Source organism: Hetaerina americana, unplaced genomic scaffold (assembly GCF_022747635.1).
Source record: "Hetaerina americana unplaced genomic scaffold, ioHetAmer1.1.p SCAF_2, whole genome shotgun sequence".
NCBI lineage: Eukaryota > Metazoa > Arthropoda > Insecta > Odonata > Calopterygidae > Hetaerina > Hetaerina americana.
Window position 1 is genome coordinate 79909383 of NW_027286763.1, and position 13405 is coordinate 79922787.

The window sequence follows — 13405 nt, forward strand, 5'->3', positions numbered from 1 at the left end:
AGAACATTATCAAAAATCAAGGTGCTGGCCCATATTTGGGTTTTTTTTGTTCTAGGAAATGAGTAGATATTGAGTCATCATGCTAATCAACCTGATGGTTGGTTTTCACAGGTGAGGGCAAAGCTCACTTCAAACTAAGCCTCAGCACTAACTTTTATGGGTTATTCGGCACCCCTTTCTTTGCCAAGGACCACCAATTGTTGATTAGTTTTTTCTCTTTTTTCATAAGTTTATTTCTAAATCTCAACCTTAGCACTGCTTTTTTATTTATTCATAATATATCAAAAATATACAGCAGTCATAGATACTTGAAATATGGCACTGAAGTCAAACAATTTCATGAATGAGAATAAGCCTAGCAATCACATTCAATTGATCAAATGAAAGAATAAGAGATAGATGAAAACATCCATGACAAATAAATTAAGCCCTTTGGGAACTGGAGTCATGATACAGAGAAAAAGACAGTACAAATTGTTCTCATTTTGGCCTGTAACTTCATATTTCTAGTGAATGTTGTTATTGTCCTGATACTTTCTGCTGACTTATTTAATCCACTGTGAATTGGTAAACAAATGCTAATGCGAGCTGCACCCATACCCCAGCATTCCTTCTATCTCTGCTAGGCAGGCGCCTCAGCTTGTGGTTCTGTATAAATGTCATTAAACTTTAACCCTGGAAGGGACACAGTAATCATACTAGAAACTATGTCTGAAAATAAAAGCAATGACATCTAAAAATGTAGGACAAGAATTTATTATTTACTGCCTGCATCAGCTCATTTCCACTGGCTCCCCATGTATCTCTTGTGTAAATCTGTCCAACCAACACTACCCTGTAGTTCTGTGGAAGCTGAAAGTTGTGCTCTGTGCCTGGCCATCTCCATGCCATCTTGAGACCCTCTGGTCAATTTCACTGCTGATATCACCATTTTAAGTTGTGTGTTACAAAGTCATCTTCACTACTATTTTCTGAGGAATTGACTCTTAAACTATCAGATCATGGAGAAATATTCTAGTGCCTCGAGCACTTAAGTCTCTATGATGCCACACCTATGAAGGCACATTTATACATTGAATGATGGTGTTATATTTCCCACCATAAGCCAAGCCAAATGGAGAGTGTGTTCGACCTTGCCCACAGCAAGCTTCGATTTAAAAATTAAGCCGATACTTGAAAATATATATTTTTGGAGGCACCACATTTTAAACTGACCCCAAAATATTGAAGGTTGCAAAATGTGGAAATTGTAACATTTTATCCAACAGAGTATTTGTGTCTCAAAATTGAAAACCACCAATCAATGGACCTGGTTTAATCAGTGTTAAGGAAGGTTGAAATTCACACATTCAGGGTGTGGGGGATTTTTCCTTGCCCTGTGTCACAATTTAGTTTCTTGCAAAGTTCTAGTGATCAGAAAATCACATCGCTTGAATTTTCATTGCAGTTATCCATAGGCTGGGATTCACCTGGGATTTAATTTTGGAATCCTCCAGTCAGCAGTCCAGTGACCCACATCTGTCAGATTCAGCATGACAGAATCATGGACATTGAAAGTGTGTCACTCTGGTCACCTTTGTCATTGATCCAAGTATTATACAGATTATGCAAGATATGCACAAAATATTACATGGAAATAGTAATGCCATTTTTATTTTAATGGATTTTAACGAGAGAACACTGCACAAAGTGGCTGAAAAATGAGCCTGTGTGCACATATGATCAACCATAAATTAGTAGCAGTTATGTTCAAGCTCATGAAAATTTTAGGTAAATATACCAAGTCATTCAATTACTAAAAATGCTTGAATGATGAATATAAAATTACTCCAGTAAGAATTATGAGAAAAGAAAAAAGTATTGATGCATTTAAAAAAAACGGCATAGCTGCCCTCAGTTTAATTATTTTGCCATAATATTTTAGGCACTGGTATAGAAATATTGTTCCGCAAAGTTTGGGAGTGACAATTGTGTGAAAGTTTTCAAAGTCTTTATTTTGGAGCTGTGTCGGATCTTCAACATCATGTTTTTTTGTGTGGCGCACTTCTAGGCAAGGAGAATGGGAGCTCTTGATGAGGGCTAAGGGGAGGCTGATTCATGTCATTTGAATTTGAGGGCCCCTTCTGTGAGTGATGATGATAGAGAATGTCACCCTAGCTCAAGAAGTGAAGTGATCCACTTAACCTTTTTCAATGGAAGTAAGAGGAGGGAATTTGTGAAAAGAAGCATTGTCTTGTATAGTTCTTAATGATGGTTAAAAGAAATTGAAATTATTTGCTGTTCAATGGTCATTCCAAGGCCATTACTTACACCGTTTTCATGGGTTAGGTCAGTCAGTCAATGGAAGTCTGTTGTACATTGGCACATTAATGTATTCATTTTGGTGTTCCTTCACTAAAATCTCACATGGCTGAAGATGAGTCCTTTCAGAACATGATACATATGAACTTAAGTTTCCGCCTTGCTAGATCAGTGTCCTTTGTATGTTAATGCACAAATAAAATATTTTTGTGATTTTACTATTCAATGCAGGATTGGAAGTAATTTTTAAGTCCATTATTTTTTACTCCTTGAGTAATGAAACAATGAGATTCCACTGTACTATGCACTCACTCTAGGTATGCATGCAGCATTGCAAAATAATCTGAACATAGCCAAGTTTGAAGTGCTGATCACCAATACATCATATGGTAGCTAGATTTTGCATTTATTATTTTATTAAAAATGTGGAATTTGTGATGAAGGCCTCATGGTAGAAATTCAGAGGCAAAAAAATAACAATCTCCGCAACATACTCTGTGAATCAAAAGGGCACTCTTGGTAAAAGCATGAAGAAGGCATGGGAAAGCACTGCTCTATAGAAGCTATGGTGTTCTTAGACAACCTCCTACAGATTTGAATTATTTTCTCTTTGCGGATTTTAAAGTAAAAGTAGGCACTTAATATATGAAGGGTTAATTTGAACTCCTTGTTCTGTTGCATGGTAATAATAGTGTTAAGGCAAGTATTATACATTTTTGAGCTCAGGATTTATCATGTCTAATTTCAGGAGTGGCTTATCATGCGATTTGGTTATGATATTAAATTCATGAATCACTCTGGCCAATGTGACTGCAGTAGCCTTAGTTGCACACCTGAAATTTTTAATGGGTCATCTAAGAATGAATTTTGCCAAATATTGCCCAAGTCCTGTTGATTAACCTTAACTCCTGAACTTTGTCCTCCAAAATTGTTTCCTTTCTACTTTTTGGTTCAGTAAAGATTGAAATATCAAAAAGTTCTACTGTTTGTGAACTAAGAGACTACAAAAATGATGTAGCTTGTGCCCGTAACTGAATTTTTTAAATAGTTCTTTCTTTAATCATTAAAAACCCTTTAAAAATGAAATGCCAATGTTCAAATAGACTTCATTATTAAAAGTAACCTTTTAGATTTCGAGGGTGCCAATGAACTTATAGTTTTTCATTGTTATTCTCTGAAGGAGTTCTCTTTTACTGGCAGTAAGATCCTCGGTACATACTTTTCCCATTTTTCATATGAAAATAATGGAAGTAATTCTGTTTTATTGCTGTTGAAAGAAGCAGTTATGAAATAATTATTCACTTAAATTTGTGTTTTAAAAAAATATTTTTTTGTGGAACGCATACCATCCATTTACATTCCGATTGCTTTTTGTTGCTATTTAGCATTCATAGAGATCTAATTCTCCGATTTGGCCCTCAGAGATAAGTGGCTGATGGTCACATGAGTTGGAGGAAAGGTTCTTTACACAGATAAAGGCTCAGTTATTTTGCTAGTTTGTCCTCATACGGCATCTTTACACCTATTTTGTATCTATGATTTGCTGCCTGTGCCTTGCTTGCCTGACATTCATAACTGAGCACTTTTTCTGGTTTGACTCTAGCCGCCAATCCTAACACCACATGGAAATAGCTGAGATCTTTCACTAGAGACTGGTCATTTATCTCCCGCAAACCAACGTGTCAACGCCTAAGAGTCTAACTCTGCTACCAAAAATGGAGGTAAGAGTGATGGCCTATGTTGACCCCTAATACCAGGCTACCTGGCACATGAATTCTGTGGAAGATGGACTTTGCCTGACAGGCAGAGAAGTTCACACTCCTACTCACTGTGTGTATAACCCCTCTGTTGGCTACAACTCTGTCTTTGCTAGGTGGAATATTATACCTGATGCTGTAAACTGTGTCAAGTCTTTTTTTCAATTACTAATCCACTCTTCATATATCCAGGCATGCTGGAGAATGCTTGTTAAATGGTTCACATAATCTCAATTTTTCTCTTGATTATTTGTGTTGTTAATGTATGTTGTAAGGCAAGAGGAGTCATTTTGATTTGGTCAAAGGGGATTTTGTGTGTGTGTCCTTAAATCAATCTCAAAAGAGGCAAAAAAATAATAGAATGCTAAAAACTTGCTGCTGTGAGATTTTTTTTGGCTGTGATTGTACCGTTGTCTTTTAGTTTTGCTCATTCTAGTGATGGCAGACTTGTCATTTCTAAATTGAAACAATTTATTTCCTCTTGCTTACAACCATGGAAGAATGCTTTGATGTTTAATCAATGATCGTCTGTGTATGTATGTATGTATTGTCAATTTTCTCCTCTGCTAACAAAATGGTAATATCTATGTTCCCTCTTAAGCATTCGTTTAACATTGTTATGAATGAACCCTCTCACAGCTTGCTTGCCAATGCTGAAGAGAAATCCTTAATATGATGTAGGTATAATTCCACTCATCTTACATGTTTATTCACTCCCAAATGTTGCTATGCTTTATATTTATTTCAAACGTGTTGCACCAATTGAAGGAATTTTTATTTTTTCAAATCTCTTTTCCATCACTGAAAACCCTTTACATCAAACTTGAGCAGTATAATTAGCATGGGACAATTTGTGTGTGTATTTTATTAACACTTAGGCATCACAGGCATGTCATGGCATCTCATATTTTACTTCCAAATTGTATCTTCTTAAGGGCGTGGTCTCGCAGAGGTATGCTGCACTGGCTGACTACTGTGCAGTGGGTGGGTCCGAGGTGTCCATGAGAGAGGGGGACATTGTGCAGCTGCTGAAAGTGGGCTGTGCAGGCTGGTGGTATGTTCGAATTCTAGGTAAGTGGCTTTGATGTGTGTGTTCCCACTCTCATCTTTATACTGATGTATTTTTGCTGGTGTATAGGACACATTTTTTTCTCCCCAAAATATTGCTCTAAATAGTGTTTAATTGGTCGGTTATCAAAACTATGAGTTTAAATTTGTGTCTAAAACTTCTGGCAAAACAGAAGCTGTGAAAATAAAATCGAAAATTGTAACATCATTTACGAAATGTGGGATTATTAAAACATTTGATAATATAGAGGATTGTTAATTATGCAAAAACTTATTTACTAAAGAAGAGGTTTCAAGTGATTCTTCATTTATCTCCGGAGATAAATTTCTGGGATTTGAGATTGGTGATGAAAAGGTGGCACCTAGGTTCAAGTTTCCCTAGTTTAATTGTTATGGGCATAAGTAACTATAAAATTAGTAAAATAAATCATTATGGAAATTCATGAATAAATGTAAACAATTTTTTTCTAAAAAGCCAGTGGAAAAGATCTTATACCATGGTAAAACCTATACGTTGGCAAATATGTTACAGAATTGTGTTGTCACTAATAACAATGCATAACTAATATATTGTATAATTGTTACCTATCTGTAATAATTAGTGAACAGGAGATTAACAATTCTTATAAATCAGCCATTGCCCATAATAGCATGTAATGCTGTCCATCACTTGAAATTCATCTTCTAATCTAAACACTCTCATATACCTCAGCATATCACCTCTCCCTGCAAAATTTGCTGATATATCCTCCTGAAACAATAAAGCAGGGATGTCTCCATGAAAGGGGGTTAGTTTCGGTTTGGATTATGCATATGTTGTGATCTTTAAAATCTTCTTGGAGAGTCATGGGATTCCAATTTGTGGAAGACATTAAAAGACTTGTGTTTTTGTTTGTCCACAAAGACAGTACAATAAAACCTTACACAGATATCTTCATGCTGAAGAATTTTTTGTATCAAGGTTTCACTTTAATGAGGTTGATGTGAACTTAAAATGAAATTATGCCTTTTTTTGGAAAAAATGGACTTCACATTTTAAACTGTAAACATATGATTGTTAACTTCTTTTGAGACTTACTTTGAAAATCCATATTTTCATGAACGTTTCTATTGAAGATGGTATAGTGGAATCTCAGTATATTGAGAGCTTATAATCCCTTAAAAAATCTCTCTGTATAGAATTATCATTATTACCAATGGCGATTTTGCAATCACTAATTAGCTAATTCCTATGACTTTCAGAATATTAAAGCCATTACGTTGGCTATGTTTTCAATGGTATAAGGATACAGGTTGGCATTTATGAAGTGCAGTTAAAGGAAAACTGAGCACCTGCTGCAATGTGACCGTGGAGTGGTTTTATTCAAAATTAATGATCAAAATCATTGATACATTTAGCCCACTGGGAGATGAAACGATCAATTTCAGTTTTGTAGAAAGGCATAGGTCACTGCTGAGTCCACAGCTACACCCACTCTTGCCCTTCCTTGTTTGAATAGAAGCAATGTCCACAAATGTCTTTCATTAAGTTGCCAAGAATGTAAAAATAACAATGTGAAATATCCAGGCTGTATGGAGGATGTTGAAGTGTTCCTGTATGAATGTCGATCCACCTGAAGGCTTTCCCAGATAAGGTCATCAATCCACCATTTAACATCCGGGGTAAAGGTTTGATGTGCCTTTTCTTGGTACGCACCATCTTACGCGCCTCATGCTGTCTCATGTGAGCCCTTCTCGAAATCTCCTATGCCGCTTGTGCACACTTGTCAGGGACATTGTGTTCACATCACAGCAGCAGACATGCGATGATGAATTTTGCATACTCCAACACTCTCAGCCACCAGAAAACACACCTCTCCCCTCTTCTTTACTTGCTTCCACTTCTACAGCTGGACTAATAGATAGACAGGGGTCTTTTTTTTGGGTTAAATTGAGATCTAATGGTCCCTTCTTTCATTTAACCCATGACAAGCGCACTAAACCAATCCACGCACCGATAAGGACATAACCCAACAACTGCGTCCACCTGTGAGTTTTCACTCCGTCGTTTTCCTACCACAGCAATGGCAGTATTGATACGTAGCAACAGTATTGCCACCTTTCATGCAGGCTGTTTTTTATGGTGCGTGTTCAGTTTTCATTTGACTGCCCCTCATATATCACTGGTGGTATCTCATACAGCAGATAACATGTTAAAGAATATTCCATTGATTCCAGGCCTAGTGTAATGTCTAGCTTGCATAAACGAAATGTTTTCAGTTATTATCATGGTTGGATTAGGTCTTAGGTTTAGATGCATGGGCCTCACGGAATAAATAGTTACACCGGACACTTCTAGCTTAGACATTGCTTTCTGGAATTGGTTTTCAGAAGATTTTTGTAACCTTTGCGAGTGGAAAAAACCTATTTTATATCCTGAGTAGCACTGTGTACATTTCTCCATAACAGAAATACCGAAACCCTCAGGGGAAGCATGATTCTGCAGAATTTCAGCCTTGCACAATAAAATGATGCCTTTCTCGTTAATTCTTGCTGTAATTCGAAATTTTTTGCATAATGCATATTCATGAGGTGATGAGTGTGCAGCTATCAAACATATAATGCAGAAAAATTAATTTAAGTGAGTAAAATGTTTAAATAAGTGTGTGTGATAAATTATCCTTTTACTATGTCACATGAATAAAAATTGGGTTAGACTTAATGGATTCCATTTTGTTTTATCTAGAATATTGAGAAACCATGGGTTACAACAACTTGTACTATGGTTTATAGGGATTGCCAATCTGTATAGCCATGCCCCTTTTTCATGTGATGAAATTATTTGATTTGCAGTGGGTTGACTGTGCATTATTTGTTGAATAGAGCAGGAAGAGTGAGATGATTATTTGTGTTTCTCTCTCTCTCTCAGGATGTCGGCATGAGGGGTGGGCCCCCTCAGCATACTTGGAACTGGTCTCTGGAGCCTCGGCACGTGCAGCCCGCTCATCCCTGGGAGCAGATGGTGCAGAGTCCCTCCCCAATGCCACTGGTGCTCCACGATGAGAGGGCTCTGTGGAACCTTTCATCGGTTTGAACTTCAGCCTTCATTTCTCAGGATACAAGGATGGTCGGCAGTGAAAGTACTGTGGATTGTGGTCCAGTGCACTCCTCAGCCTCCACTTCCCTAATTTTCCAACCTTGGTGTCGTGCTATGGAACAGTATGTAAATAATATACAGTGTACATGAGTGTGTCGGGGTTTAAGAGTGCAATTGTTAACCATTAAGAAGGGATGTACGTATAAATATATATTTAATATATATATATATATATATGTATTTGGTCTCCACAGGAAGGTTTGACCACAGTCTGGCTTACATGTTGTTAAGGAATAAGTACAAGTTGTTGCACACATCACCAAAATGTCATGGAACCATTGAGTGTGAAGTTCTTTGAAGAGTGCATTGTTGGGACCTGAAGTCCATTTACTGTTAATGAGAGCCTCTTTGACTTGAACTAATGAGTCGTTCAAGTCTCTGTTTCGGTTTCTTATCATAATTCCTTTTTCACTCTGAACTCTTTGCTATAACTCCAAGTTTTTTTTCTTTGCCATTGTGCCATGAAGTTGAATTTCATTGTAGCCCAGGTGTGTGGCCCTCGTGTATTCAGTTTGGAGACTCTTTGAGAGGTCTTGAGCGCACAATCAGAGGAGGAAGGATGCTTCATAATCAAAAGTCAGTCAGTACCATGGTTTAGCTGTGTCTTTTATCTGAAATGAACTTATTACCAGTGCGTAATTCAGTGGAATCACAGAACCATGATGGACTGAAAACCTTCCACTTCTTTCCCATTGATAAAAACACCAATGCTCTAGGCACCCTGTGTGAGCATTGTGGCAAATACCCACGGTCTTCAAATCCATGCAGTACAATAATTTTTAGCATTATTCGTAGCATGGTAAATGTGGGCCAAGAGCTAACTATGTATCATGTAATGTTTTTTTTTTCATTACCCATGGTCCACATGTGCCATTAAATAATAATGGAGATCGTATGGTATGTATTGTTGGTTAAGTTTTGGTCAGTATTTATTTAGAATGTGCTGTTTTCTAATATTAGCATTCATTCTTGTTTTGTTTTGTCTTGCAAACATGAAGTATTTTTCAATTGAATTGTTTTTTATCAGTGATAATCTTGCATGGGTGCATATGTGTTGTTTTGTTGCTTTAATATTTTAATCTCTTTTAACAAACCAATAAAAGAATCAGCATATGGGCCTCCAACAGTGTTATTGATTAAGACAAAATTTATTACTGGGAACTAACAGTTATTTTAGAGGGTATTTAATTGCAGTTAAAAATGAAAATTCAGCGTCTAGTCAAGGAAGAAGGAATGACCAAGGGTTGGGTTACCCTTTAAGGTGTTCAATGTCTGAAATGACAAAAAACTAATATGATTGCATACAAATTCAAAGGCTAAAAGTAATTGGCTTGATTTTGATGATGTGTTGCATTTGAGATTTATATCAGCTGAGGTAGGTTTGTTTTTTTAATTTTTTTTTAAGCTTAAAGCCCTTTTTGATGGCAAAATATCCTTTTTTACTGATAGCATTCAAACTAGATAGACATTGTCACAGTTATTAAGTGTGCCACTCAATCAGCTCCAAACAAATATGCCAAAAAATTGTTGTAAATTTTCTGGGATTAATGGGTAGTTTTCCCTTCACAGGATACCTATTGTTACTCCTGTTTGTGGAGAACTATATTTGTTGGCTTTCCTTGTACAAAACAGAAAACATGTAAAATACTGACTTGTAACAAACTGCTTCAATTGGCTGTAGTATTTCACCATATTCTTGCACAAAAATCAGCTTTCTCTCTTCTTTCAATATTATTTAAAATTTTTGTACATACTTGAAACTAACGGATCCTTGCCAAATTACACTGTTAGACAATTTTACAGTTGAAGTACTGATTGTTTGTTATATTTTGCATGGAAAAATTTACAGTCAAGCCTTCTTCAACATCCCAACTTCTTAGATTAAAAAATGTCTGTGATTTATTGAAAAAATATAAACTCTAACTGTTAAATCCTAATCAGAGATAAGAAGGAAAAATATTTTTTTCTTTTTCTAAAGACATGAGCATAGTTTTACATCGGCTCACCTTTGTTATTGTAATCCAATCATTAGTTACTGATTTCCTGAAAACCACCTCAGCAAATAAATGTAATGTATAGTAAGTTAAGGAATCCTTTTCTGGAAACAAAAAGAACATTCTCCATCCTCCCTTGTTTAAGATGAAATAATATGCGGACTCTACCCTGACACAAAAAACCAACTTTGACATCATTTACATCATGCTAAAAAACAGTGAAAATGTGTACTCTTTGGTGGAAAACTGGCTGATTGCTGCATTGCAGTAAAGTTTTTCATGGGTATTTTTCAACTTGGCCTCCAAAGGCCATCATTTGAAAATAATTTTACAGTCATTAGAGTCTTAAATCCATTTTCAGCTGTCTTCTTTCTAGTTATGTTCTTTGAAGATCATTAACCATCAACCAGCACGAATATGGTTTAATCACAGCTAACTTTACCCATGCAGTAGCCGTAAAATTGGTGAAAATTATTTCATCCAGACTTTTTGTTCATTACTTAATAGTTTTTTTTTGCCATATCAATATGATTTTGGTAACCATTTGTTTTTAATTCCTCAAATCTCTAGGCTCTTTCCTAACATCATCCCCATATAATTGCTAAAAGTGGTGTCCTGGCAGAACACTTCACTCTAATTGAGCAGGACTTGACTGTAATATTTTCCAATTTATTCTACCTTGTCAGTTATCATGCAATACAAAATGCAATATCCATTCCAAGGGTGATAATTGTGACCGTTACCTTCAGGTATTACGGTTGTAGGAGCAACATTATTTGCAGGTGCTATAACCATTACTCGCACAAGTTGTGGGAAAGCTATAATTTTTCGTCTGCAGTAGCTAAGTCGACTGCTTAACATTTTTTGTAAGGACTGCATCATTGGTAAAAATCTTAAAAGCATTATTTTATTCCACTATAGCTTAAGCTATACTGCTAAAAAGTATGTTTTATTAAGGTCATTTTATATTTTGTAATCTATATCTTTATGCTTGAGGTTGGCTTACTTGTTGTATCCCAGTCTAGCCAAAGATATCTCTTTGGTGATTTCCTAAAATTATTTGTTTTTCCCTACAAATCAACTATTACCAAAATATTAACTTTTTTATCAAAATAATAACTTTGAATTGAAACCTGACTTATCTTCCCTCTATTTGTGATAATTCTTGGTGCCATTCTGATGAAAAATATGGAAAGGCATTGCTTTAAATTTTGTCTAAATAGAAATGCAGCTTTGTCATCAGTGCTGTACAAACACAGAAGCCCCACAATGACTCCATCTGGCGCGGACTGCAGTTTTCCGTGCCCAAAGATAACATTAATGAGTACCCGAGAGAGTTTTCTCCTAGCTCACTGTTAAATAAGTCTGTCAGTGGGAATATCCTCACTGCATTTGAGACTGCCCCTTGTGAGATTTGTCAGTGTAAATTTTACTCGGGAACGATTTTTCATGTATTGATGCAAAGTGAGAACTATAAAATTTTCTTTGAATTTGTGTGGAACTTTCCTTTGTTTTGGCACATTCTTTATACAAATGATGGAATATGAGGAAAAATGTATGCCTTTTAAATCTCTCTCTTTTTTGTATTGTCACCTAAATGAGCTCCATGGAAAGGTATATAGCACAAGACAGAGTTATTCTACTTCCATGTGTCGTCTGTGCACGGTCCACTTTTTCTTGTGGATCAAGGTCAGAAGTAAGATCCTATCGTGGTAGTTTTTATTAATTGATTCCTCCTCACACTTGCCATCATGACCTGAGATGTGTGGCTATTAAAATAGTATGATATTCAGATGTGAATCATGAGTGAGTTAAAAATGGGAATGATTTCCAGTGCTACATGGCAAGTGTGAAATATACATTAACATAGTAGGATTGTGCAATCAACTCACTGAAAGAATGCCTGGTGAATTTTTCTGATCACATACAATGAGCTTAATCGTGTCCTACTCCTAAAAGTGCATTGATGGGCTTAATGTTTTAAAATGAGGGTTTAATTAGAATTAATAATACCAGATTTGTTGAAAAGTTTAGTCTTTTAAGTTGCTACAGCGTTTTTAATTTATTTTACTTATTGTTGATGTTTTAAATGGCAACTCAAAATAAGCTTTCTTCTGTGAACATACATACAAGATAAATACTGGTATGGAATATTAATTTATAATCAATTTCATGACACAGTTTTTTTTGTAGTCTACATGCTTTTTCATAGAGAACATGAAAACTGCTTGCCCATACTACTAACTGTTTATCATGTGATATCACTTCAACTATTTGCCATGCAAAAATAAAAGAATCAGCTACTTATCATTCTGCTTTACATTAATCATAAAAATTGATGAGATCCTTCTGAGTGAGGCAACAACATCCTATCTAGAATCCGTCTACCGAGCACATCATGACTAGTAAGCCAATGCCCTCTTCATCAGTAGTTTACAGTTGTCATAGTCTTCTAGCACATAATAGAGCTATTGATAAGTGGATGGACGTTTTGGAAATGCAAAAACTTCACTATAATTTCACAATTCCTAGTATTTTAAATGCCGCCCTTTTTAACAGCAGTCTTTCTTGCTGGTATCTATCTCAATTTCACACTAAATGTTTCATTCCTGCACATAATCATCCTATGAGAACACTTCTCACGTAAATATATTCTAAATGATTAATTAGCTATGGCATAATATATTAATATAAGCATAATGTACCTTGTGAATGTGTGAAGGTATGTATGTTTCTTGATCACTGATTACTTGATAGAAAGGTCAGGATATATAGAGGGATGACGTCATTCATGGCTCTTTTCCAGCTTATGTAACATAATAGAAGGTGTTTGAGCCACCATTTTTACCATGTGTGTGTAGTTTTTATGGGTTGTCTATGCATTTTAATAGACCGATTGTTCTTCATATGAGTTTAAATTCCAATAAGACTCAGTGATCAGGAAGCATAGAATGAAATTTAAATATTTGCTCTTCTCTTGCTGTTATATTTCAGTATTCAATTGAACTCCTCCAATCTGGCATTCAGTATTTTGACCTCCCCCAATCTAAAATGAGTACCACTAAGGGTTGAATGTTTTCACAATTGTTTCGACAATATTCTCTGGTATAATGTCATGCTCAAATTCCTACACCACCTAATTTTGTGGT

The 13405-nt window shown here is 35.8% G+C and overlaps 1 protein-coding gene across 1 annotated transcript in view; it reads left to right on the forward strand.

The window, feature by feature from the left end:
* Nucleotides 1–9204, forward strand: part of LOC139687683 (guanine nucleotide exchange factor DBS) — a 52489-nt gene extending 43285 nt beyond the window's left edge. The window contains exons 22-23 of the mRNA XM_071584931.1: nt 4994–5129; nt 8035–9204. Of these exons, the coding sequence (XP_071441032.1) occupies nt 4994–5129; nt 8035–8168 (270 nt within the window). The 3' untranslated portion in view covers nt 8169–9204. The remainder of the gene's footprint in view (nt 1–4993; nt 5130–8034) is intronic.
* The last annotated feature ends 4201 nt before the right edge of the window (nt 9205–13405 follow it).